At 42.7% G+C, this 25504-nt stretch overlaps 1 protein-coding gene across 4 annotated transcripts; it reads left to right on the top strand.

Annotated features, from left to right (window-relative positions):
* On the top strand, positions 1–25488 carry LOC311101257 (zinc finger and BTB domain-containing protein 16-A-like). Of its 4 annotated transcripts, XM_084142381.1 has the most exons (8): positions 1–103; positions 2000–3290; positions 8787–8887; positions 11834–11920; positions 20111–20281; positions 21602–21769; positions 21985–22195; positions 25388–25488. In XM_084142381.1, the coding sequence occupies exons 2-8, from the start codon at positions 2095–2097 to the stop codon at positions 25404–25406; spliced, it is 1953 nt and encodes a 650-aa protein (XP_083998507.1). In that variant the 5' UTR covers positions 1–103; positions 2000–2094; the 3' UTR covers positions 25407–25488. The 4 variants fall into 4 exon arrangements, with proteins under 4 accessions (XP_083998507.1, XP_083998504.1, XP_083998505.1 ...); XM_084142378.1 differs by lacking the exon at positions 25388–25488 and having other exon boundaries at positions 21985–24824; XM_084142379.1 differs by lacking the exon at positions 25388–25488 and having other exon boundaries at positions 99–174; positions 21985–24824.
* The last annotated feature ends 16 nt before the right edge of the window (positions 25489–25504 follow it).

The following is a 25504-nucleotide window of genomic DNA, read 5'->3' as shown; positions in this document are numbered from 1 at the left end:
TGGAGTGTGGATGAGTTTGGAGTGGGTTCTGTGAATTGCCTTGCCATGATGTTGCCTTAATGATAATGCAATCGGCTAAATGAGGACATAACAGGCCACTAAGGTAAGGGGAATGATAGAGAAAAATAGTTGTCTTTCTACGTTCTCTATTGCAAGAATACTGCCATTGCACAGGTGATTCGAATATACTTTCTGAAATAGCTATTATTCAACCTATATGCAATTCATGAAAAATGTTGAATTATTAATTTACATATTTACTAAATGGCAATCCCTTTGTGTTTGTTTTTGTATACACGGTCGCATTTCCAAAAATGTTATTGAGAGTAAAGTTTGCCCGCAGTTACAGTAACAGGGATTTACAAACTTGACTGCTTAGTATGCTCGCGGTACGATCAGACAGAGAGAGACGTGACTGAGCCGTGCTGTGCCGTGCGCCCAGGCTATGTGTTGCTCCTATACAGTTTAACATTATGGCGATAATGAATTATTTCATGTTTACTTTAGTAACTAGATCATTTTAAATGTTGGTGTTTTGGGGTAGGAATTCGTGATTCTATCAGAGCTCAGTTTGCACCTGATGCGCTCTGTTGCGGAACTACCCAGGCTGAGTTTCAACATGACCCATTAAGTGGATATGGGTCAGTGGTCACTGAAGGTCAGAAAATATAACCAATAATCATGTAACTATTTGTCGTAGCATTTATTTAAATGAGCATATGCTATATTGGTTGGAGTGGCCACCCCTACAAACATTACGCCTCCATCACACCGACAGTGTTTTTGCGCAAAATGGTACCAGCATCATCTGGATGTATGTTTATTCCCCTGTAGCTCAGTTAGTAGAGCATTGCGCTTGCAACGCCAGGGTTGTGGGTTCGTTTCCCACGGGGGGCCAGTATGAAAATGTATGCACTCACTAACTGTAAGTCGCTCGGATAAGAGCGTCTGCTAAATGACTAAAAATGTAAAATGTGTGCAACAGAAGTTCAACATTCACCTTCTGCTACCATTTCTGTCAAGCGTTCTACACATACAGTTTGATGCATACATTCGATTAATCCAACGTATACACTACACAGAACGTGCTGCAAGGCAAACGCAGCGTTCCATTGGAAGTTAATGTACTTCTGTTATACCAAAATGTTGAACCTATCGAGGCGTTAGAAAAGCGCTCCAGATGTGTGTGATTGTTCAACATTCACCTTCTGCTATCATTGCTTTCAACCCGTTGACCACACAGAACGCACTGGAACTGCTTCTGCAAGGCAAACGCAACGTTCCAATGGAAATGAATGTACTTCTGGTGTGCAATAACACAGTCGGTGTGTTCAAAGCATAACGCTTCGATCACACCGACATGGTTTTGTGTATTGGTACACCAGAAGTACATTCATTTCCAATGGACGCTGCTTTTGCCTTGCAACATTGCGTTGCAGAGGCAGTTGCAGTGCATTCTGTGTGGTGCATACTTTGGATTTATCAAACCTATTAGTCAAACTGTATGCGTAGACAGCTGGACAGAAATGAAGCAGAAGGTGAATGTTGAACTTTATGTTGCACACATATTCAGATGATGCTGCGTACTATTTTGCGCAAATAGACTGTAGGTGTGATCGAGGCGTAATACATTTACAACACGTGATAGTGTATGGCTCTGTCCGTTTGCAGCCTATGGCATATAGACATATGTAACCAGCCTCAAACAGACCTCATGGGGCACTGCTGGATTTGGGGAGCCTATAATTCCAGTTTTTGCTTCCAGTGTATTTCCTTATAGTGACATTACTATACAATATCGACATTTCAGCCCAGTCCCTGACATTTGGTCAGCCAATGCTAAAGTATTATTACCTTTCCCTCTACAATTGTTGAACATGCAAGTTATTGACATAATTCTAATGTTTTTACAAAAACCATGGCAATCAACCAGACCATTCTTCATTACCATGATCTGAGATTTAATATTTAATGTTGTTTCTCCTCTATCTCCCTCTAGACTTATAAACACACTGAAGGAAAGCAGGTGGGATAGAACACAGCTCATGCGTGGGCTCAGAGAGGGTCCGAGGCCGTACGGATCATCTGACTAACATGGGTGTTCTCCAGCTCCACAACCCCACCCTTCCCGCCACGCTCCTGCAGAGGGCCAATCATATGCGTCTGTCAGGAACGCTGTGTGACGTCATCATCACGGTGGACGGCCAGGAGTTCCCGGCCCACCGCACCGTCCTGGCCTGCACCAGCAAGATGTTTGAGATCTTATTCCACCGCAGCAGCCTGCGCTACGCTCTCGACTTCCTCTCCCCTAAGACCTTCCAGCAGATCCTGGACTACGCCTACACAGCCTCCCTGCAGGCCACGGCCGAGGACCTGGATGACCTGCTGTACGCCGCTGAGATCCTGGAGATAGAGTACCTGGAGGAGCAGTGCCTCAAGGTCCTGGAGACCATCCAGTCAGAGGAGAAGCAGGACCACCTGAGTCTGAGTGGGAGGAATCACGTGTCTGGAGAGAGCGAACATGGCAGGGCAAGGCACTGGAGGAACATGCTAATCTCCAAGAAGCATTCCATGCAGGAGGGTGGTATCAACCCCACTGCCCTGCACCACCTGGCACTGTACCACATGACTGACAGGAGTCCCTCTGGGCCAGGGGGACTACCTATGGGGCTCCCTGTAGCCAGCCACACACAAGATGGAGGGGTTAGTCTGGAGGGCCAAGGTCAGTCTCTACTGCAGTACAGCCTAAATGGAGCCCAGGACCCCTCCCTGCCTCTGGCTAAGAGGATAAAGACAGAGGACAATAACATGCAGGTGGATGAAGCCAATGGCTACGAGGGCCGGTCCTCCAGCGGAGGGGAGGGGGGCTGTGAGTCGGACCAGCCCAGAGATGAGGGCCCGTGGACCCCCCAAAGAGGCAGTGTCATCACCTCTGCTAGAGAGCAGCACTCGGGCCAAGAGGAGGGGGGCATAGTGGGGAACAACTCTCCTCTGGACAGTTTCCCTGGGCTGGCTGAGAAACACCTGGCCTCCCTCTACTCCTCCATGCCCTCCAACCACATAGGGGAGGGGGGGCTGCCTATGACCATGTCGGTGGCCCCTTCCCTGGCCATGTCCCTGGACCTGAGGGCCTATGGGGGGCTGCTGCCCCAGGGCCTGCTCCACAGGGAGATCCTCAGCAGGCTGGGCCAGTTTGCAGCAGGGATGAGGCGGGAGGGCCAGAGTCAGACTCAGAGCAGTGGGGACTGTGGTCTCCAGCTTCACGACAGAGAGGACATGGAGCAACACAGGTAGAGTACAGAGTACAGCTGGCTGCATACACCACTCACTGTTATATCTGTAGGGCGTCTTTACGCATTATGGATCTCTAGGTATGATTGAAGGAGGTATTTTGTTAGAGAGTGCCAGCAGGTAAATGTAGTTGAATGTGGAATGAGTGAAACAGCATTTATTTTTGCAGAATGCAGATTATTGTCTGCCAAAGATGTAAATGTAAATGTAAAATTATTATAATGCTGTGATCATTTAGTAAATGCTGTTATTCAAAGTAAATTGCAATTCAATTATGTCACTCCTTCACCCACAAAGTGTTCTGTCTGTTCGCTATACACTAGGACAGGGTTCTTCAATTCCGGTCCTGGAGGGCCGAAACACCTCTGTTTTTCATCCTCTCCTTCTAATCAGGGGCTAATTCAGACCTGGGACACCAGGTGAGTGCAATTAACTACCAGGTAGAAATAAAAAACAGAAGTGTTTCGGCCCTCCAGGACCGGAATTGAAGAACCCTGCACTAGGAGGTCTGTGAGAGACAGACAGGGATGTGGAGTGTGTATGTGTGTGTGGTGAGTCTGGAGTCTTCATGCTAAATGGTTAATTGTTTTGTTAGGGTGTGAAGGAAGAGATAGATTGTAGTGCACAACTTCTAATTTAAAGGTTGGCTATTTTTTTTTTGTCTTCATTAACTTTTAACACATTAAAAGACTTCAAAGGAAAGAGCCTGGAGCAACAATATGAAATCTTTTAATTTGTTTAAAAAGACACCTGCTCTTATTCCTGAATAGAGGGACTTCATAAGAGGTATGAAATAGGTCTTTGTTAGCCGCTTAGCAGACATGGTGTGGCATAATGAAGCTGCTTACAAAGTTGCAAAACATTTCACAATTCTGTATGATTATTTTTTATTAGATGGTTTAACTGCTGCCTCATGACTTGGTGGGTTTAAAGAGGTTGGTGGGTTTGGACTAGAGGTTGGTTGGTTTAAAGAGGTTGGTGGGTTTAGACTAGAGGTTGGTGGGTTTAAAGAGGTTGGTGGATTTAGACTAGAGGTTGATGGGTTAAAGAGGTTGGTGGGTTTAAAGAGGTTGGTGGGTTTAAAGAGATTGGTGGGTTTAAACTAGATGTTGGTGGGTTTAGACTAGAAGTTTGTGAGTTTAAAGAGGTTGGTGGGTTTAAAGAGGTTGGTGGGTTTAAAGAGGTTGTTGGGTTTAAACTAGAGGTTGGTGGGTTTATAGAGGTTAGTGGGTTTAAACTAGATGTTGGTTGGTTTAAAGAGGTTGGTAGGTTTAAAGAGGTTGGTGGGTTTAGACTACAGGTTGATGGGTTTAGACTAGAGGTTGGTAGGTTTAAAGAGGTTGGTGGGTTTAGACTACAGGTTGATGGGTTTAGACTAGAGGTTGGTAGGTTTAAAGAGGTTGGTGGGTTTAAACTAGAGGTTGGTTGGTTTAAAGAGGTTGGTGGGTTTAAAGAGGTTGGTGGGTTTAAAGAAGGGGGGGGGGGGGGGTCTCCTATGACTTTTGTAAGATTAATGTAAACTCTTGAGTCACATTACAAAAGCTACAGACATGTCCACAGGTCCCATAACTAAATCAAATCAACCAAGCCATCATCAGTATCAGAACACCAACCTCTACCCTTTCTCCTCCCACGCAGATGGCTGACATTTCAGGCCTGTGCCATTCCAGTGTTTGAAAGAGCCTGGTGACACAGAACACTCAGCAGGGTGTTAGCTAGCCAATGTTCAGTCATGGAGATAGGCAGAGGTTTGAAGGTTGGAGGAGTCAGTCCTTCTGGTGACTGCTGATGTTGTAATGAAGCTAGTCCATGTCAGGAGACAGGTCACTGAGCATCATCCACCTCAGTCACATTGACATTTCTGAGTGGAGAGAACAGGGAGAGAGAAGTTTGTTAGGGCATAGCACACTTTTTCAGAACTTTAACTTCAAGCTTTGATTAAGTGAATTATCTAAAGGAGAAAGCTAGGAATTGTATGAGGTGTCTTTGGTTTATAGTGGATCTGTTCTCTAGTTTTCTGTTAAAAATCCTCGTTTTCTATTGTATTTTGATGTAGCGGGTGTTCTTGATTTAATTGAAGAGAGTTTTGTTGACATAATATTTTATTGGTACTATATATTAGATCACCTGTTCTTTGACTGTGGTTTGTTTATAACTGTCTAGAGGACTGCTGTCTGGCCATTGTGCTGCAGAGGGGAGTATTAGGATAACAGTGCAGATGATGCCTGGCATGGCTGGACGTGTGATATGATATGATGGGGTTTGCTGCAGGTAGAGCGGCGAGTCAGTTTTTTCATTTTGTACGAGAGGATTGGCTGTCTGGATTTGCATGTGTGTGCGTGGGTGTTTGTGTTTGTGTCTGTATGTGTATGTGAGTGATTGTGTCTGAATGTGTGCGTGGGTGTTTGTGTTTGTGTCTGTATGTGTATGTGAGTGTTTGTGTCTGAATGTGTACGTGGGTGTTTGTGTTTGTGTCTGTATGTGTATGTGAGTGATTGTGTCTGAATGTGTACGTGGGTGTTTGTGTTTGTGTCTGTATGTGTATGTGGGTGTTTGTGTCTGAATGTGTACGTGGGTGTTTGTGTTTGTGTCTGTATGTGTATGTGGGTGTTTATGTTTGTGTCTGTGTCTGTATGTGTACATGGGTGTTTGTGTTTGTGTCTGTGTCTGTATGTGTACATGGGTGTTTGTGTTTGTGTCTGTGTCTGTATGTGTACGTGGGTGTTTGTGTCTGTATGTGTACGTGGGTGTTTGTTTCTGTGTCTGTATGTGTATGTGGGTGTTTGTGTCTGTGTCTGTATGTGTACGTGGGTGTTTGTGTTTGTGTCTGTATGTGTACGTCAGTGTTTGTGTTTGTGTCTGAATGTGTACGTGGGTGTTTGTGTTTGTGTCTGTGTCTGTATGTGTACATGGGTGTTTGTGTTTGTGTCTGTATGTGTACGTGGGTGTTTGTTTCTGTGTCTGTATGTGTATGTGGGTATTTGTGTCTGTGTCTGTATGTGTACGTGGGTGTTTGTGTCTGTATGTGTACGTCAGTGTTTGTATTTGTGTCTGAATGTGTACGTGGGTGTTTGTGTCTGTGTCTGTATGTGTATGTGAATGTTTGTGTCTGAATGTGTACGTGGGTGTTTGTGTCTGTATGTGTATGTGTATGTGAGTGTTTGTGTCTGAATGTGTACGTGGGTGTTTGTGTTTGTGTCTGTATGTGTATGTGGGTGTTTATGTTTGTGTCTGTGTCTGTATGTGTACATGGGTGTTTGTGTTTGTGTCTGTGTCTGTATGTGTACATGGGTGTTTGTGTCTGTGTCTGTATGTGTACGTGGGTGTTTGTGTTTGTGTCTGTGTCTGTATGTGTACGTGGGTGTTTGTATCTGTATGTGTACGTGGGTGTTTGTTTCTGTGTCTGTATGTGTATGTGGGTGTTTGTGTCTGTGTCTGTATGTGTACGTGGGTGTTTTTGTTTGTGTCTGTATGTGTACGTCGGTGTTTGTGTTTGTGTCTGTGTCTGAATGTGTACGTGGGTGTTTGTGTCTGTGTCTGTATGTGTATGTGAGTGTTTGTGTCTGAATGTGTACGTGGGTGTTTGTGTCTGTGTCTGTATGTGTATGTGATTGTTTGTATCTGTATGTGTACGTGGGTGTTTGTGTTTGTGTCTGTGTCTGTATGTGTACATGGGTGTTTGTGTTTGTGTCTGTGTCTGTATGTGTACGTGGGTGTTTGTTTCTGTGTCTGTATGTGTATGTGGGTGTTTGTGTCTTTGTCTGTATGTGTATGTGGGTGTTTGTGGCTGTGTCTGTATGTGTACGTGGGTGTTTGTGCTTGTGTCTGTGTTTGTATGTGTACATGGGTGGTTGTGTTTGTGTCTGTGTCTGTGTCTGTATGTGTACATGGGTATTTGTGTTTGTGTTTGTGTCTGTGTCTGTATGTGTACGTGGGTGTTTGTGTTTGTGTCTGTATGTGTACGTGGGTGTTTGTGTCTGTGTCTGTGTCTGAGTCTGTATGTGTACGTGGGTGTTTGTGTTTGTGTCTGTGTTTGTATGTGTACATGGGTGGTTGTGTTTGTGTCTGTGTCTGTGTCTGTATGTGTACATGGGTATTTGTGTTTGTGTTTGTGTCTGTGTCTGTATGTGTACGTGGGTGTTTGTGTTTGTGTCTGTGTCTGTATGTGTATGTGAGTATTTGTGTTTGTGTATTTGTGTCTGTGTCTGTATGTGTACGTGGGTGTTTGTGTTTGTGTCTGTGTCTGTATGTGTATGTGGGTGTTTGTTTGTGTATTTGTGTCTGTGTCTGTATGTGTACGTGGGTGTTTGTGTTTGTGTCTCTGTCTGTATGTGTACGTGGGTGTTTGTTTCTGTGTCTATATGTGTACTTGGGTGTTTGTGTTTGTGTCTGTGTCTGTATGTTTATGTGGGTGTTTGTGTTTGTGTCTGAATGTGTACGTGGGTGTTTGTGTTTGTGTCTGTATGTGTACGTGGGTGTTTGTGTCTGTGTCTGTATGTGTATGTGGGTGTTTGTGTTTGTGTTTGTGTCTGTGTCTGTATGTGAACATGGGTGTTTTTGTTTGTGTCTGTATGTGTACGTGGGTGTTTGTGTTTGTGTCTATATGTGTACGTGAGTGTTTGTGTCTGTATGTGTATGTGGGTGTTTGTGTTTGTGTATTTGTGTCTGTGTCTGTATGTGTACGTGGTTGTTTGTGTTTGTGTCTGTGTCTGTATGTGTACGTGGGTATTTGTTTCTGTGTCTGTATGTGTACATGGGTGTTTGTGTCTGTGTCTGTATGTGTACGTGGGTGTTTGTGTCTGTCTGTTTCTGTATGTGTACGTGGGTGTTTGTGTTTGTGTCTGTGTGTGTACGTGTGGTGTTTGTGTCTGTGTCTGTGTGTGTATGTGGGTGTTTAATGTTTGTGTCTGTGTCTGTATGTGTACGTGGGTGTTTGTGTCTGTCTGTATGTGTACATGGGTGTTTGTGTCTGTCTGTGTACGTGGGTGTTTGTGTCTGTGTCTGTATGTGTACGTGGGTGTTTGTGTTTGTGTCTGTCTGTGTACGTGGGTGTTTGTGTCTGTGTCTGTATGTGTACGTGGGTGTTTGTGTTTGTGTCTGTGTCTGTATGTTTACGTGGGTGTTTGTGTCTGTATGTGTTTGTGTTTGTGTCTGTGTCTGTATGTGTACGTGGGTATCAGCACGTTTATTTGTATTGTGCTTTCTAAAATGATCCCTGATATTTCTATTGTCTGTTCTCCTTTTGCATTGGTACAGTGTGATACTGTGTGACTCACGACTCTTAGAGACCGCTCTACTCTAATGATGCAGCAGTACACAGAGAGGGTTGCTTTCATGATGGAATGAAACATGCTTTTCTCTACAAGGACAATGATACCTCTACCTTTTGAAAACCCTTCAGAAAAAGGCACCAAAACATTTTAGAGCCCAATGTCTGCTATTTTTGAGACCTCAGTCATTGGTTCATCCCAGTCCTTTCTTCTCTGTCCTCACAGGAAGTTGCACAGTGGAGGAGAGAAGGGACACGGCTGTGAGTTCTGTGGCAAACGCTTCATGGACAGTGTACGGCTCAGGATGCACATGCTCTCTCATTCAGGTAACACTGCCATATGATGACAATAATAGAGTCCATTCCATTTACAATACACATAATAAGGATGTACTGTTTTCACATGCACCTGTTCATTATGTCACACGTATATTAGTTGAGTGAGGAACATGAGATATGTGTTAAAGGATCCCTAGGAAAGAGGCTTCCTCTTCCTGTCTGTCTCCTGTCTGTGACTGTCTCTGCATGTGTCAGTTCTTCAGGGTCTCTGTCTTCTCTTTGTCTTCTCTCTGTTGTATCTGTGTGTGTGTGTGTGTTTGTGTGTGTTTTCGGAGAGTCTGTCTGGCTCCTCGCCAGCTCTGTCCCTCTGAGTGATGACATCATCAGCTGCCGGCAGGCCTGGGTGTTCTGCCAGTGTTCCGAAGCGTGTGTGATGGCTCGCTCGCAGATGTGTGTCCAGGAACACACTGTACCCAAACGCCGACTTAATCAGACCTGACTGCTCTCCCAGCCACTTTATCCAAAATAGAGCAGGAGAAGGGGAGTGGAGTAGGCGGAGAGAGGGCCTAAAAATGAAAATAAAATATAAACAGAAACCCCACTCTGATGTTAGGAAGAATAGACACAAGGCTGCTATATCTCCCTGGCTTTCCTCTCCTCTGATCTCTGTAAAAGTGTTAGGAGATGACAGACGGCTGACAGATGAGAGGTTCCCTTTTTCCAAACTGTGTTCATAAACTACCTGACCTCGTCACAGTAGACACATTTTAAATCCAGGTGTAGACGCAATGATGAGTTTGGAATTCCATGTTCGGAACTCTGTGATCGGAACACAATAGCTGCATCAGGTCTAGACACATTCTGCTAGTGGCTACTATCTTTACTCATCCTGTCTGCATCGGTATGACCTGATGAGACATACGGGCTATAGTGTGTGTAATATAGGCCTGTTAGACATCATTTAGATACTTTGATCTTTCATTACGAAATATATTTCTGAAACTTTCTTTCATCTGATTTGTATTCACACACCAAATATATAGCCTCTGTATTGCACAAAAAAAGAGAGTTTGATCTTATTTCATTGTGTGTTGCTGTATAGCCCATAGCAGCCTTTAGATCCTCTGTTGGTTGCTAAGGAGCCAGTGCTCCACAGCTCTAATGGGCTGATTTGGTATTCAGCTCGATGCTGGTTCGTATTTTGGTATGCCAGACAAAGTGTTTTGATGGAGGACTATTGCAGCTGCGTCTGGAGACAGTTTGATGGTTTATGGATGAGAACACACTCCATGCCTTTGACTGCACAAGACAATGCACTATGTTCTCTTCCTCCCTAATCACACACAATCTCCCAACAGCACAACATAACACACTGGACACACTGTCACAGAACATAACAAACTGGACACACTGTCACAGAACATAACACACTGGACACACTGTCACAGAACATAACACACTGGACACACTGTCACAGAACATAACACACTGGACACACTGTCACAGAACATAACAAACTGGACACACTGTCACAGAACATAACACACTGGACACACTGTCACAGAACATAACAAACTGGACACACTGTCACAGAACATAACAAACTGGACACACTGTCACAGAACATAACACATTGGACACACTGTCACAGAACATAACAAACTGGACACACTGTCACAGAACATAACAAACTGGACATACTGTCACAGAACATAACACATTAGACACACTGTCACAGAACATAACAAACTGGACACACTGTCACAGAACATAACACAGCACACAACATAGAATTTACCGTCCTTAAAATACTTCTCTCAGCCAAGGACAGCCCTGCAGTACATCACAATACATCTAGGTAAAGGCTACATAGTATGCTGAAATGTTTTGTTTTCACAAAAATGTTAAAGGATCTGAAATGAGGTAAAATCTGTGGATGAGGTGGTTGTATCTAGCTACAGCATTGGGACTAGTGGTGCAGCTGTACAGGGAGGTGGGGAGAGTTGAAAGAGAACTACATTTAGGCTGTAGCGCTCCCAGTTTCCAAAGCTTGTGGGCGTTTTAATGAGTCATTTTAACTTCATTTAAAGCCAGCTGAGCAGAAAATAGATCAGTGAATGAGCCCTGGGCCAGTATGGATCTGAAACCGATTTACATCTCACCGAGAGCCAGCCCACATCCATGTGTGTGTGTGTGTGTGTGTGTGTGTGTGTGTGTGTGTGTGTGTGTGTGTGTGTGTGTGTGTGTGTGTGTGTGTGTGTGTGAGTATGCATGTATTTGCCCACACCCACATGTGTGTGCAGAATCACCATTTGTCAGAGCAACTGGCATCTCCTATAGCTGAGTGGTGTTAGTGCCCTTGTCTTCTCTGATCTCTTCATAGGAAAAGACAAGGGCATTCTAAAGGTGAGCAGGGTGCTGTGTGTTACTGACGGAGAAGAGTAGGGAGTGTTTTCTCTGGACTGTTTCTGATAAAGGCATGTGCCGCGGGCTCAGAGCAGAGCGTCTGCTGTGCACAGAACACCCAGTCCTTTTGTGGCAACTCAGGCAGACAGGCTGCACACTGTTCAGAGCATGATAACAGGGTAAATACTACTCTTCAGCTCCTCACTGTGAAAGAGAGAAGCCACGGAACACTGTCTGGTGCCTTTGTTTGGCCAGAGTTGTGTCTTTTCGACTGGGTTCTGTTCTTTTGTACTGTGTGTGACTCCTTGTGTAACTGTAAACAACCAAAAATGTTCACAGAAGAGGATGGGTACTTAGGGACTTTTAAATAGAGCGTTGCATTGGCTCAAGGTTTGATATGGATTTTAATCACCTATAAGAAATGTGGTTTGATTCGGAAATAAAAGTGCAGCTTTTATAGCCATCTGAGATTCAGAGTTGCTGATCGTTTTCTCATACTGTATACTTGAATGTTTACATCTCACAAAATAATATACACAATATGTTGAGTGTTTGATGATGACACATGACTGTGGTTTCCCCCTGCAGCTGGAGCTGAGGCCCTGGTGTGTGATCAATGTGGAGCTACATTCTCTGCTGAAGACGCTCTGGAGGCCCACAGACAGACACACACAGGTACTGTCTGACACACACACACACACACACACAGGTAAGGCCCACAGACAAACATAGCTCACGGTTGAAAACGTACAAGTACCCAATGACTCACAGACACTCATTCATTGCCCTTAAACAAGGAGGCTACAATTGACAGGACACTGTTTGAGGTCCGCATATGTAACGTACTCTCTTGCAGCTTATTCAAAAAACGTTTCATAAATCTATGTCTATGGGGATTAACATCCTTGTCATTGTGCTGGCAGGGTTAAACTGTCCCTGTCATGTTGCTCCATAATTTATCAGTGGCTAGCGAGGACGGGAAGGCCCTCTCAGATATCACCCACTAATATCTCCTGGCATCCCATGTGGGTGCATGCCTATTTACCACTGTGCTGGCAAGCCTGACACACCAGGCAAGCCTAGGCCACACTGCAAGTACATGACATTGTCATAGATATGCCATGCATCTAGGCTATGTGCGTGAGGAGCCGAGAGGGTATTTACTCTATTGCTCCAACTCACGTCAACAACTTGGATCAACACATTTTGTTTGGGAATGATCTCATGGTGATAGACTCTGAGTATTTATCCTCTCCAGCTCAGAAGATAATGGACATCAGTGCTTGGGAACTATTCTGAAACCCAATGGTTCTAATTAGCTAGACGCTCGTCTAATCAGCTGACTGAGTATCTCGTATTGAAGTTATACAAATGAAGTTGAAATCAAAGCTGCGTGTATTTGTCATCCTTCCAAACATTCAGACCCTCTCCCCGTGCCTGAATCCCAGTCATTACAGTATCTAAATTAAACTCTATTTTTAATCATCTTAATCAAACCCTACAGTCGATCCACGCTGAGTGTCTGAATCCACACCTTTGCTGCTACTGTCAGAGAAAGCTGATAACCCGCTCCGAAGTGTTGGCATGTAACTGTAACTCCAGGTGCCACACACAGTATGAATAGTTAATGCCTGGAGACAGGGAGGGGTGTTAACGATGCCCAAAGTTTCTACCTCCTCTCCCTCAGGTTGTAAACATCCAGGGCTCAGTTTTTGGCTTGGCAGCGTATCTAGTGCAGGGTACAAGAGGGCATTACTCACTCATTTTGTCATGATCTCAGCTTGGTCTAGTGTGACACATTACCCTCTTACTGCTACATTGTACTCAGGCTGTACATTGTACTCAGGCTGTGCTCTGACCGGAATAGTATGATTTTTTGGAGCTGTTTGGTGGTTCTAGGGAATTCAGCTACTGTACACATTCTCTTTTAGAATATACATTCACTGTACAGTATAAACCTTCAAATGTTTTTATACTTTCAACACAAGCAAAAAAGTGTGATGGTCTTCTGCACTCAAAAAGATGTTGCATAAAGCTTTATTTATTTTATTTTTTAAATATATACAGTTCATTCTGAAAGTATTCAGACCCTTGATTTTTTCCACATATTGTTATGTTACAGCCTTATTCTAAAATTGATTAAATCGTTTTTTTCCTCATCAATCTACACATAATGCCCCATAATGACAAAGCAAAAACAGGTTTTTTGAAATTTTTGCAAATGTAAAAAAAAAAAAGAAGGAAATGTCACATTTACATAAGTATTCAGACCCTTTACTCAGTACTTTGTTGAAGCACCTTTTTGCAGCGATTACAGCCTTGAGTCTTCTTGGGTATGACGCTACACCTGTATTTGGGGAGTTTCTCCCATTCTTCTCTGCAGATCCTCTCAAGCTCTGTCAGGTTGGATGGGGAATGCCAAGCGTCACATATGGAGGAAACCTGGCACCATCCCTACGGTGAAGCATGGTGGTGGCAGCATCATGCTGTGGGGAACTTTTTCAGCGGCAGGGTCTGGGAAACTAGTCAGGATCGAGGGAAAGATGAACGGCGCAAAGTACAGAGAAATCCTTGATGAAAACCTTCTCCAGAGCACTCAGGACCTCAGACTGGGGCGAAGGTTCACCTTCCAACAGGACAACAACCCTAAGCACACAGCCAAGACAACGCAGGAGTGGCTTCGGGACAAGTCTCTGAATGTCCTTGAGTGGCCCAGCCAGAGCCCGGACTTGAACCCGATCAAACATCTCTGGAGAGACCTGAAAATAGCTGTGCAGCAATGCTCCCCATCCAACCTGACAGAGCTTGAGAGGATCTGCAGAGAAGAATGGGAGAAACTCCCCAAATACAGGTGTGCCAAGCTTGTTGCGTCATACCCAAGAAGACTCAAGGCTGTAATTGCTGCCAAAGGTACTTCAACAAAGTACTGAGTAAAGGGTCTGAATACTTATGTAAATGTGATATTTCCGTTTTTTATTTTTAATAAATTTGCAAAAATTACAAGAAAATACGTTTTGCTTTGTCATAATGGGGTATTGTGTTTAAAAAAAAACTATTTCATCAATTTCAGAATAAGGCTGTAGCGTAACAAAATGTGGAAAAAGTCAAGGGGTGTGAATAGTTTCCGAATGCACTGTATATTCTTCTTACTGCATCAGGATAGCATACACAGACATTTAGGCTTATTTGCCTTCTTCACACTGAAGAAGGATTCACGGGTTTAACGCACCAACCAAACTTTTGGGAGAGCGCTATGGTCCTCTTTTGATTATACTTTCAACACATCTTAGGTTTATAACCTTTGAGATCACTGGCTGAATGAATCTTGTTACCATGGCTTTGTATATCGCCATGTGACAGTAGGCCAGTAAGCCAAACAAGTTTCCTCTTGGCACATTATCACAGGTCAGACCTTAGCAGCTGTAGCCCTTTCGTTTACTGATCCAGCCTCCTCAAGAAGGAAAACACCCCTACTTAACAAAGACCTTGTTGGCTCTCATATTGATCACACTACAGGGACTGCACTGCAGAGCCTAGCTTATTTCCAGTGAGTGAGAGTGTGTTTTGGCAATGTGAATGTCAGAGGTGAGTGGCCATGGGTTGGCGTTATGGGAAGGGGGTGGGACCGTGTGGAAGGGGCTGGTTAGGGGGGAGTTCCTGAGGGCGTTGGTTGGGAGGGTTGGTGGCATTGGATGCAAGGACTCCCAGGAAAACAACATCATGTGCTGCTGTTTACTCAGTCCCCGCCACAGCCCCCTCTGTCACGATCTCCATCCGCTCTGCCTCTGACCTACTTGTGAGTGCCCAAAATAAAAAAAATGGAACCGTCTCGAAACCTCTCAGCCAACAATGACTTTATTTCATCAGACCATGTTAACTAGGTTCTCTGTGGTATCATCTTGTTTGAGCAGTTTTGGAAAAACCCAGGAATTTGAGCAAATCATAGAGCGTAGAAATGGACTGGACATGGTGCAGAAGATAGTGGCTAACCATTCTGCCATCTCGTCTGCAGGAGAAGAGCCTGAGAGTGCTGTCTTTGTGTGTTCTTACAAACAGCTGCCCTTATCCTACACATTAACACTTCCTCTGCTGAATGTCTACAGTACACATAACCCCTATTATACAGAGAACACATCGTACTCCATCACACTTTATTGTACATTCAATACTGCCTAAGTGCATAATGAAATAGACCTAATTTAATTGAGCAATAATTATTGTGCAAGCTGCATTCACAATAATTAATATGCAATCGGTTGAAATGTATACCCCCTATTCCACTTATAAATAGCTAATCATTGGTACAGATCTTCAAGTCCTGAGTCATACTGTACTCTACTTACCCCCTAGTCTATTTTGCTGGCCTCTAGCTATTTTGGGTTGTGTACACAGTACACACTGCCTAGTGCTACTCCACTCATTCAGGCCCTGCAGGCCTCTACTCTGTCTTTATGTATGATGAATGCTATTTGGAAAATGTGCAAAAAATGTTTGAATCCAAACTACAGATTGGAGACAGCGGGTGACCTCAATGAAACAGGCCATGGAAGATGAAATGGTGGTTAAACACGAGCAACGTATCTCTTGATGCGTTAATTATTGAGCTGTTTATTCCTCACTCTGGTAGATTAGCGGTCTGCTGATCAGTGGCTGGCCTGCCTGGGGTCATCTGAGGTCCTGTATGGTTACTGTCTGTCTGTAGGCCTAGTCTGAACCCAGTGACCAAAATTGGTTGAAAGACATCTTTCCGATGTCTGTTCAACGTCTTTTCAATGTATTTTTAACCAAAAATACATATTTTCAACATTATTTTCTACATCTTGAGCTCATAGGGAAGGCACTAGGTTTTCCCCCTGCTGGTCTGAGGCTCATTGCTTGATGTAATGTACATAGTGTATATGTGTAACTGGGTCACAGGAGCAGCTAGTGAGTGATAAATGCTGAGGTGAGCATATTAGTAGTTTTACTCATAGCACCTTCATGTTGAGCCAATCAGCAATCAGTTATAGCTCCTTTCAGTGAATCTGACTTCAATAAGCAAGCAAGCTCTTTGAAGAGTGTGGCATAGTACTTTCAACTCTTTCACCGATCTTAAGAAAATTAGTTTAGACTCTTTGATTTCATGGCTCAATATTTCCCAGAGCCACTGTGTAGGTTGAGCTAAACAGCTCTAAAACCATTCATATCTTATTTTGTATACTGGTTTAAAGGAGCAGTCCATGGTTGCTTTGTAGTGTAGTTATGGTGAGACCTGCACAGAAACGTGCTGTTAACACAGACCAATGAGATTAGATGGAGATCTGTGGTGAACTAAACCTAAAGATAGAGAATGTTGCAGAGATCTGTATAAACATAATGCAATCTCTTGTTCAATTTGCAGTGGGGTTACTGTGGGATTCTCAGGGTGGGAAAACTTTTGTTAGTCTTTAGAAAAGGAACAGGCTTTGCTTATTTGTGAATGGAGGGATTAGTTTGAATACTTCACCCCAAGGAGGGCCATGATCCAATCTGGTTGCCTAGAGACATGTTTTTGTCTGTTAAGCCACTTCCTCTGTGTTCCCTGCCTTAGTTGGACTATTGATTGGCTGTTAAATGCTCCCATGTCATGTTCTGATCTGATGACTGATCTGATAAATGGTTGACGTTTAATTAAACTACCAGGCTGATCTTCTCTTCCCTTCTCCTGGCTAGAAATTCTCCTGGCTCCTTTTTTTCAGATTGGAACATAGAATGAATGAACTCTGGAATGAGTTTAGCTCTGGGTACACTGTCTAAAGTTTACTGAGAGAAACTAAACTGAAGTTAAATAATCTTTCTCTGTGGAATGTCTGCAAGGCCCCTCCCCTGTGTGACTCAATAGAGAGGCACAATGCTCAGTCAGCCATCCAGCCTTTGAGGAATACCATTGATTACATGGTGTTTACCGCACTGAGGACCTAGGGTCAAGAGGTCAGAACACCAAATCCCATTCCCTTTGTCTGGTTAAGGGTGAGAAAGCAGGGGGCAGTGGGGGCAGTGGCATGCCTACTGGAGATCGTGTTTTCTCACAGAAGGGCTGCTCTGCACTAAGGAGCAAAGCTTTCTGGAAAAAGCTGCTGTGAAAGCAAGTGTTTTTGTGTGAAAGTTAACAGGGTGCACTGGTGCAGGTAGTCATCAAACTAATGAATGTCAGTATATATGCATACTGTATGTGCTGCACCTCTGTCTCTGTCACTTTTATCTACTGCTTTTATTTAAGGGACTATTTTCTTTCAATGAAGTTGAGTTGTTACTGGTAACTAGTGTATTATTCAAGGTGTTGTCACTGTGGATGTGGGACTGAGATCGTTATTAAGTGAGAGCTTTTGTTTTGACAGTTTCACATTCTTTTCATGGCAGTGGGATGAGGGGGTATTGACTGAGCATCTGAGTGTCTAGAAGCAGGAAATGACGAGCAGAACAAGAATGAATCCAGACTGTTTAATGGTTTAGTTCTCAAAATAGGCAGAACGCAGACTTATGGGAATGGTCATTAAATGGACATTTTAAGAATGAAGGAATAAGAAGAATTGAGGAATGACAGCTCATGTCAAAATGTTGATACTGAGTGAGAAAATGTACTGAGGAAAACATTTCATTATACAGAAGTAACTAATTGTACTGTATCATTTGAGGCCCCCTCCAGCATGTTGGAGGCTAGAAGGAGTAGAAGAGTAAAGAGCACTCCTCCTGCTGGCTGCATTGAGATTGATCGATGATTGTTCATGTAGTACCACAGGTCAAGCAGCACAGAATGGATTCAGTAGTTCCTAAAGGTCTTTTTGCTTTTTAGGATACATCTCTATTTAGCCTAGACTTTTGGTGCATTCCAGTCAAGGGGTAGCTCTGCTTCTTTAGAAATAATCAGAAACCAAAGAAAGTACATAGTCAGCTGGACAGTGAGACATAACAGAGAAACTTTCCTGTCTAGTCAGGGTTGGGGGCGGTACAGGGAAGATCTTTTGTCCATCGGTAAAACATTGTGATCCGTGGGTGAGAAAAGCCCTGATCATTAGGCTACTACACAAAGGCTGGAAGAGTAGGAGTTGCATGAGGAGCCTATGACTAATGGACCTGGCCATTGAGGGGTCCGAACCACATTGTGTTTCTATTGTGACGATAGATGGCCACTGGAATAAAGCTAGTGAACAGGTGCAGTGCATTCCAGTAGGCTCTCTTTCTGCTGCATGGTGTGGAGTGGAGAACATCTCTCATCTTCTCTCTTCTTTGTTAATGAGTAGAAATAATGCTAAATTCTCTTAGTGCCGTTTAGGGCAAATCACAGCAAGCTCTACTTTAATTAAATCAAGTCCTATGATCAATATCTAATAACAAGAGAGAAAAGAAAAACAACACAGATGCATGTAGTCTTAGAAATATTCTGAATATTAGTGACACAATTCATCCTATAAATTAGGCCTAATGTAAGCTAGGCCTTTCATGTTGTGTATTCCCAGTCGTTTGTGAAGAGGACCACATGTAATGTGAGGCACTAAGATACTGACTGACTCACTCAGAGTAGGTTATGTAGTGGTTCAGTAAGTGAAGTGTATCTATGAATCATCATGACTAAAATAAAAGGACGATTTTTGAGAAATTTTGTCATGTGGATTGCAGGAAAAGGTCAACAATAGAGAGATAATATGATTTATTGCTGAAATTAAATGAATTATTGACTATAAATATCCTTGTCTGTTAACTTGATTGAACTCCAAACACTGTCTGAAAATCTCCTGTCTTAGTATGTGTGTGCTGTTTCTCTTTCCCTGCAATGCACTAATTCCAATTTAATTGCCAGTTGCCTCAAGGCACTTCAATAACAGTAACAAATGATTTGATTTAGTGGACCTCATCAGACTGAATGTTAAATGCAACTCAGCAACCCCACTTGAATTCCAATGAAACGCTTGCATAGCCTTCTGCTTGCTAATGATCCACCGCTGGAGATGTCTGATTGAATCCGAGTCGTGAGCAATGGGACCTGCTTTGTAAATTATCCTAAACCGAGCAGACACGGAAATAACGACCTCATAACCTAACATGGACCACCTCTCTGCAGGACTCATACATTATTATCAGTGGAATTGATTACCCGATGAACTGATGATTCAGTCCTACCTCACATTAGAATTTTCATGAGAAGGATAAGCAAAGGGGTCATTTGAATAGTGTTAAGAAAAAGTGAGAACCCTGTATATTGTGTGTGAGTATTTAATGGTGGTTCTTCACAGATCCTGTGTGAGTAAAACTAGCCTGTGTTTCCCTATCTGTATTCTGCTCCACTCTCAGCGCAACAGGAGAGCAGCCCCAAAGTGATGCCAGGTCACACACGGGATTAAAAGGATTGTGTTTTTCCTGCAGTCCTGCCTTTAATGGCTTGATATCGCTACTTAACATTCAGCACATAGCTCATAGTGTAGGCATCGTTCAGGGTGGAGCTGCTATCAGCCTCTCTCTGTGAACAGACACAGAGGACTCCAGAGGCTGCTGGAGCACAGGCTTGATGGGGATTGAGGAGAATAATTCCTATTTTATCATCCCATAAGGAGAAGGCATTGATTATGTGATTGACAGTTCTAGCATCCTGTGTATTATTTTATTTTTTTATCTCTAAAAGACAATGACTTCCAAGTCAACGTCAATCAGAAAAGTGTATAAAGTCAAACTGAATGTATTTCACGCCTGTCAGGGGGGTTAGTTTAGGTAGAAACACTTTGCTCTTTGAAAGAACCATTCTCCTCAGAACACTCAGAGAGTCTCAGGCTCAGAGTTGAGTGACCCAGTTTCCCCACTGAGTGTATGTTTGGTCCTGAAATAACTGTGTCTGTGTCTCTGTGTGGTCTCCAGGGACAGACATGGCAGTGTTCTGTCTGCTGTGTGCCAAGCGGTTCCAGACCCAGAAGGCTCTGCAGCAGCACATGGAGGTTCATGCAGGGATGCACAGCTACGTCTGCAGCCACTGTGACCACCTCTTCCCCAGCCACACCACCCTCAAACGCCACCTGCGCTCACACACAGGTAAGGACTGCATCTGTGTCCATTGTCATCTTCGTCATCATCATCATCATCATCATCAATGTTTTCATCACCATCATAATCATCATCATCGTAATCATCATCATCACTGTCATATCTGTCAACATCATTGCCTACAATAACACACAATCCAAAGCTGCAATGAGATCAATTCCCATAAACCTCAAACCTTTAATCCTTAAATACCTTGAACTACTACTTCTCTCTTGGCACCAGACTGAAATAGCATAAGACCAGAGTTTTTCAATTACAGTCAGTTTCACTTATTTGATCATGTCTACATTCTCTTAACGTTAATAAACTCCGCAATGATTCACTTTCCTGTAGACAGTAATGCTCCGATATAGCCAGTGTTACGTTTGAGGCTATTTTATCATCCAGTTTATTTTGTAGGTTCTTAGACACAGTTTTTAGGTTCTTAGACACGCGATTCATGTCTGTCAGTTCTACTGCAGTTCTCCCCAAATGACAGAGCAAACCTAAATAAATATCTAAAGAACAGCAAATATCTGTGTTTTTCTCTGAGAGTTAGTCAGTGGTGCCCTAAGGGGGGGAGAGAGGGAGAGGGAGAGGGAGAGGGAGAGAGAGAGAGAGAGAGAGAGAGAGAGAGAGAGAGAGAGAGAGAGAGAGAGAGAGAGAGAGAGACCCCTTCTTCTGATCCACATCTATATTGAACAAAAACATAATTGATGTGAAGCGGAGTTTGCCCATCGTTGTGTATCTTGTTTATATCACAGTCATCTTGGTAGTATCATGTGTAAATGTCATGTGTCTTGTAGCATGGGGGGCTTTGTGAAGCATCAGGCTATAATGAACAGTGCAGTGTATTCTCCCACTTGGCTGTTGCTGTGGACACTGAGCTAATGAGACACATAGGTCATTGCAGATGACTCAAAGCCACAGCCTCAGAGAGAAATGGATCAACTATGGAGAGCACCACCTGTCTGGAGGACTTCTATTAGCTGTTAGCAGGCAGCCGGATGGAGTGTCCTCACATGTCATAACATTATTGTATACAGTATATTATATTATTATTATTATTATTATTATTATTATTATATATATCTGAAAGCACATTCTTTTTTTTTAGCCTGATATGCAAAAATGTTCTGTTTTTATTGACCTGTACAACTTTACATTTATCATATGCAAGTAGTACTCACGATAAAGTAACCCTTTGATACCATTTGTTTGCTGAATAGCGGAGGCCTACCTGAACTGTTAGATACTGTTTAGCATTATGACACCTGTAATGACGTGTATCCAACCTTTACCCAACCTGTGTCTAACCTGTGTCTCCAGGTGACCACCCGTTTGAGTGTGAGTTCTGTGGGAGCTGTTTCCGGGACGATGGCATGTTGAGGGGACACAAACGTATCCACACAGGAGAGAAGCCTTACGAGTGTAACGGCTGTGGTAAAAGGTTCAGCCTCAAGCACCAGCTGGAGACCCACTACCGCGTACACACAGGTTAGAGAGCAGTGTCAGGTCGTAATAACACAGACACAATCAAATCAGACCACAAATCAGAACAGTGCATGGTCATAATAACAACACACTCACATGTCAGATTGTTTTGTGTTCATGACAGCATACACATAGGTCAAACCAATGTGTGCCAGTACCACTGGTTTTAGCATATAGTCAAGGAACGGTTTCACAAGTATGCTGTTGTATTCCTATAGGTGAGAAGCCATTTGAGTGCAAGATCTGTCACCAGCGATCCAGGGACTACTCTGCCATGATCAAGCACCTGCGTACCCACAACGGAGCGTCGCCCTACCAGTGTACCATCTGCCAGGACTTCTGCCCCAGCCTGGCAGCCATGCAGAAACACATGAAGAGCCACAGACCCGAGGATGTGCCCACGGACTGGGGGATAGAGAAGACCTACCTGTACGTATGCTACGTCTGAGCAGGACTTAGACACTAAGACACACTATCCTATGTGTGGGCAGGTTTTTCATCTTATTGTTTCCTCTAAAGAAAAGTATGTTTCTAATTTCTGTGGTTTGATTGGTTTTATCACGAATTGCCGCAATGATCTGTCATTACATTAAACCTGCATATGTGTTGAAGGCTGAAAGACTACTGGTCAGGTTACCACAGCAGTGAAAGTGTTGCACTAGAAAGGATATTGAGTTCTATCTGCTGTGACTGTGATTGTGAGATGTAGAACCGAACTTCTCTGGTGGAATTGCAGTACTATACTACGTAGATTGATTGAGATAAACAAACATTTCCTCTCTTATTATTTCCTGTTATAGATTTTTTGGTGTGTTGTTTGTTTTCTGCATGTTTTACTTGAATGGCCTCCATGTGCTTTATTTAATTTGCGTCTTATTTTTCAGTGCGCATATTACGCATATGATTTCCCCTACCTGTCAGTTATTATTTCTGCTCATGCTGATTGACAAGCATTAAGGTGTAACAGGTTTTGCTATTTATGTCATGCATCGATTTTGTTTACGAAATAGGTTGGTTATTTTGACCCAACCTCAAGGTCGTTTATTTTGTTATTAGAATAAGCGCTACCTCTTCAATCTTCAACTTTTGCTCAGAGGCAATAGCACATCTTAGAACTGCTGTTTCTCATCCTGTTTTCATCCATCATCTGTAGCTTTAACTTCAAATGGCCTTTTATATTGGTCAAGCGGTTTTAAATCTTCTGAGAATTAATTCATGGAATTGATTCGTACGGTTGCCTGTTGGGTGGAAAAAAAAGATTTGAAAGTCTTCAAAGTGACTTTTATGTGTAGAATTTTTTATCAGTAGAAATATAGCAGTCTGTTAAATCACAGAATTCGATTTTTCTCTAAGTGATGAAAAGAAAGAAAATGTGAATAAAAGTGTTGTCTTTTTTACTAAATGTGAAAAGATGATTCTGTAAAGTTAAATCACTAAAAGCAGGTTATCGTCAGTTGTAATGTCTGTTTCTGTAAATGTACAAAATGTAATTGTATCTTATTTCTAGAAGAGAGCCAAATGAGGGCTTCTCTGATTTAAAGATGTTGTATTTTTGTATTAGAGTGATTTGCAATTTGTTTACATTTGTTTTGATTTAAGAAACATATTTTCTTGTGTGTTTTGTAAGTCTCTGGAGTATGATTTGAGTAAGAGCCCTCCCTGTGCCTCTTTTATAAATGGAGAATAGATGTGCTGAATACATGTATAAAGTACATGTATGTTGTATTGATCGTTGTTGTTCCATGGTGTTTCTTTATTGTTAGTGAAGAACATATTTTCACTGCTATGCCATAGAAGACCCTATTGTCTAAACATTGTCATTTGAAACAAGATACTTCTAATGATTATGGTATTATGCCCCAGGTACCTCATGCCTCAAAGCAAAGTTTACAAGTGAGATTTTCTTTCAAAATGTTCTGTCATGTCAAAGTAACATTTGGATTGTGAATTTATTGAATGGGAATACATTTACAGAAAACACAGAATACATAGTGGTATTGTTAATAATCTTTATAAAGCTAGACGTTGGGCAAATATGGGTCTATCTAACACTATGGTCTTCTAGAACAAACAGCCAACACTCAGTGCCATGAAAACAATTAAAAGTACCAACTCATCTTCATTGTACTACTATCTATTATATACTGAACAAAAATATAAATGCAACATGCAACAATTTCAATGATTTTACTGAGTTACAGTTCATATAAGAAAATCTGTCAATTGAAATGAATTCATTAGGCCCTAATCTATGGATTTCACATGACTGGGCAGGGGCGCAGCCATGGGTGGGCCTGGGAGGGCATAGGCCCACCTACTTGGGAGCCAGGCCCAGCCAATCAAACGTTTTTCCCCATTGAAGGGCTTTATTACAGACAGAAATCCTCCTCAGTTTCATCAGCTGTCCGGGTGGCTGGTCTCAGATGATCACGCAGGTGAAGAAGCCAGATGTGGAGGTCCTGGGCTGGTGTGGTTACACGTGGTCTGCGGTTGTGAGGCCGGTTGGACGTACTGCCAAATTCTCTAAAACGATGTTGGAGGCGGCTTATGGTAGAGAAATTAACATCCATTTCTCTGGCAACAGCTCTGGTGGACATTCCTGCAGTCAGCATGCTAATTGCATGCTCCCTCAAAACTTGAGACATCTGCATTGTGTTGTGTGACAAAACTGCACATTTTAGAGTGGCCTTTTATTGTCCCTAGCCCAAGGTGCACCTGTGTAATGATCATGCTGTTTAATCAGCTTCTTGATAGGTCACACCTGTCAGGTGGATGGATTATCTTGGCAAATGAGAAATGTGTAAATAACAGGGATGTAAACAAATTTGTGTGCAAAATTTGAGAGAAATACGCTTTTTGTGCGTATGCAACATTTCTGGGATCTTTTATTTCAGCTGATGAAACTTTACATGTTGCGTTTATATTTTTGTTCAGTGTACATATACACATGCATTATAAAGATTTTAGGATTTCCGTGGTGGACCAAAACTATCAGAGCACTTTAAAAACATGTTTTTCTTTGATCTTTCTATGTTATAATAAAGCAGAAGTCGTTTTATTTGGTGTGTGTACTATAAGGATGCGATGATCATCATTTAGGTAGAGTTTATGTAAATGTTTGTCTACCTCAGCACCAGTTCAGTCAGTGCTTGTCCTGGTGTCCAATCAGGGTTGTTCTTCTTGCCATGTGTGTTAAATCCTTTTGCATTACTGCTTTGTAACACTGTGTGTACAAGTGTTTTCTCAGTGTGGATTCAGGTACAGCTCTCTTTACGCATCAGTGTTCTGTGGCATGATGAAAAAATAATTAAAAAGGAACTATTTTACAATGCAGGTCTTTATTGTGTCATCAGTCAAGTAAAGTGAGTTTGTACTGTCTGTTTTTTTTTGCATACTATTCACATGCACTACAGGAAAATGTTCAGTGTTTGAATATGTTATAAAATATCAAAATGCAAATCCATGACGGTTGTGTTGATAATAATAATAATAATAATAATAATAATACATTTTATTTGTGCCTTTCAAATTACCCCAAGGACACTTACAGAGTAAAACATATAAAATAGCAAAAATAAACATGACAATAAAAAACGGTTGTGTTTTCCTGTCTCACTGTAGCATGCAGCTGAAGTCATGACAGGCGGTTTGGTGACCCTTAGTGGCACGATGCCAGACTAACAGCTGTGTGGGTTTGTCTAGCTGCTACAGATGAGGGAAGGGATAAGTCACTGCCTC

The sequence above is a fragment of the Coregonus lavaretus genome (genome assembly GCF_964263955.1).
Source record: "Coregonus lavaretus genome assembly, chromosome: 26".
In the NCBI taxonomy this organism is placed as follows: domain Eukaryota; kingdom Metazoa; phylum Chordata; class Actinopteri; order Salmoniformes; family Salmonidae; genus Coregonus; species Coregonus lavaretus.
The sequence above is the reverse complement of the archived record's forward strand: the minus strand, read 5'-3'. Positions and strand labels throughout refer to the sequence as shown.

Bases quoted from the DNA above. Each gene is read 5' to 3' on its own strand.
- LOC311101257 (XM_084142381.1), top strand. From the start codon at position 2,095: ATGGGTGTTCTCCAGCTCCACAACCCCACCCTTCCCGCCACGCTCCTG. The intron at 8,888-11,833 runs GTAACACTGCCA...TTCCCCCTGCAG, and splicing joins GCACATGCTCTCTCATTCAG to CTGGAGCTGAGGCCCTGGTG. The intron at 11,921-20,110 runs GTACTGTCTGAC...TGTGGTCTCCAG, and splicing joins CCACAGACAGACACACACAG to GGACAGACATGGCAGTGTTC.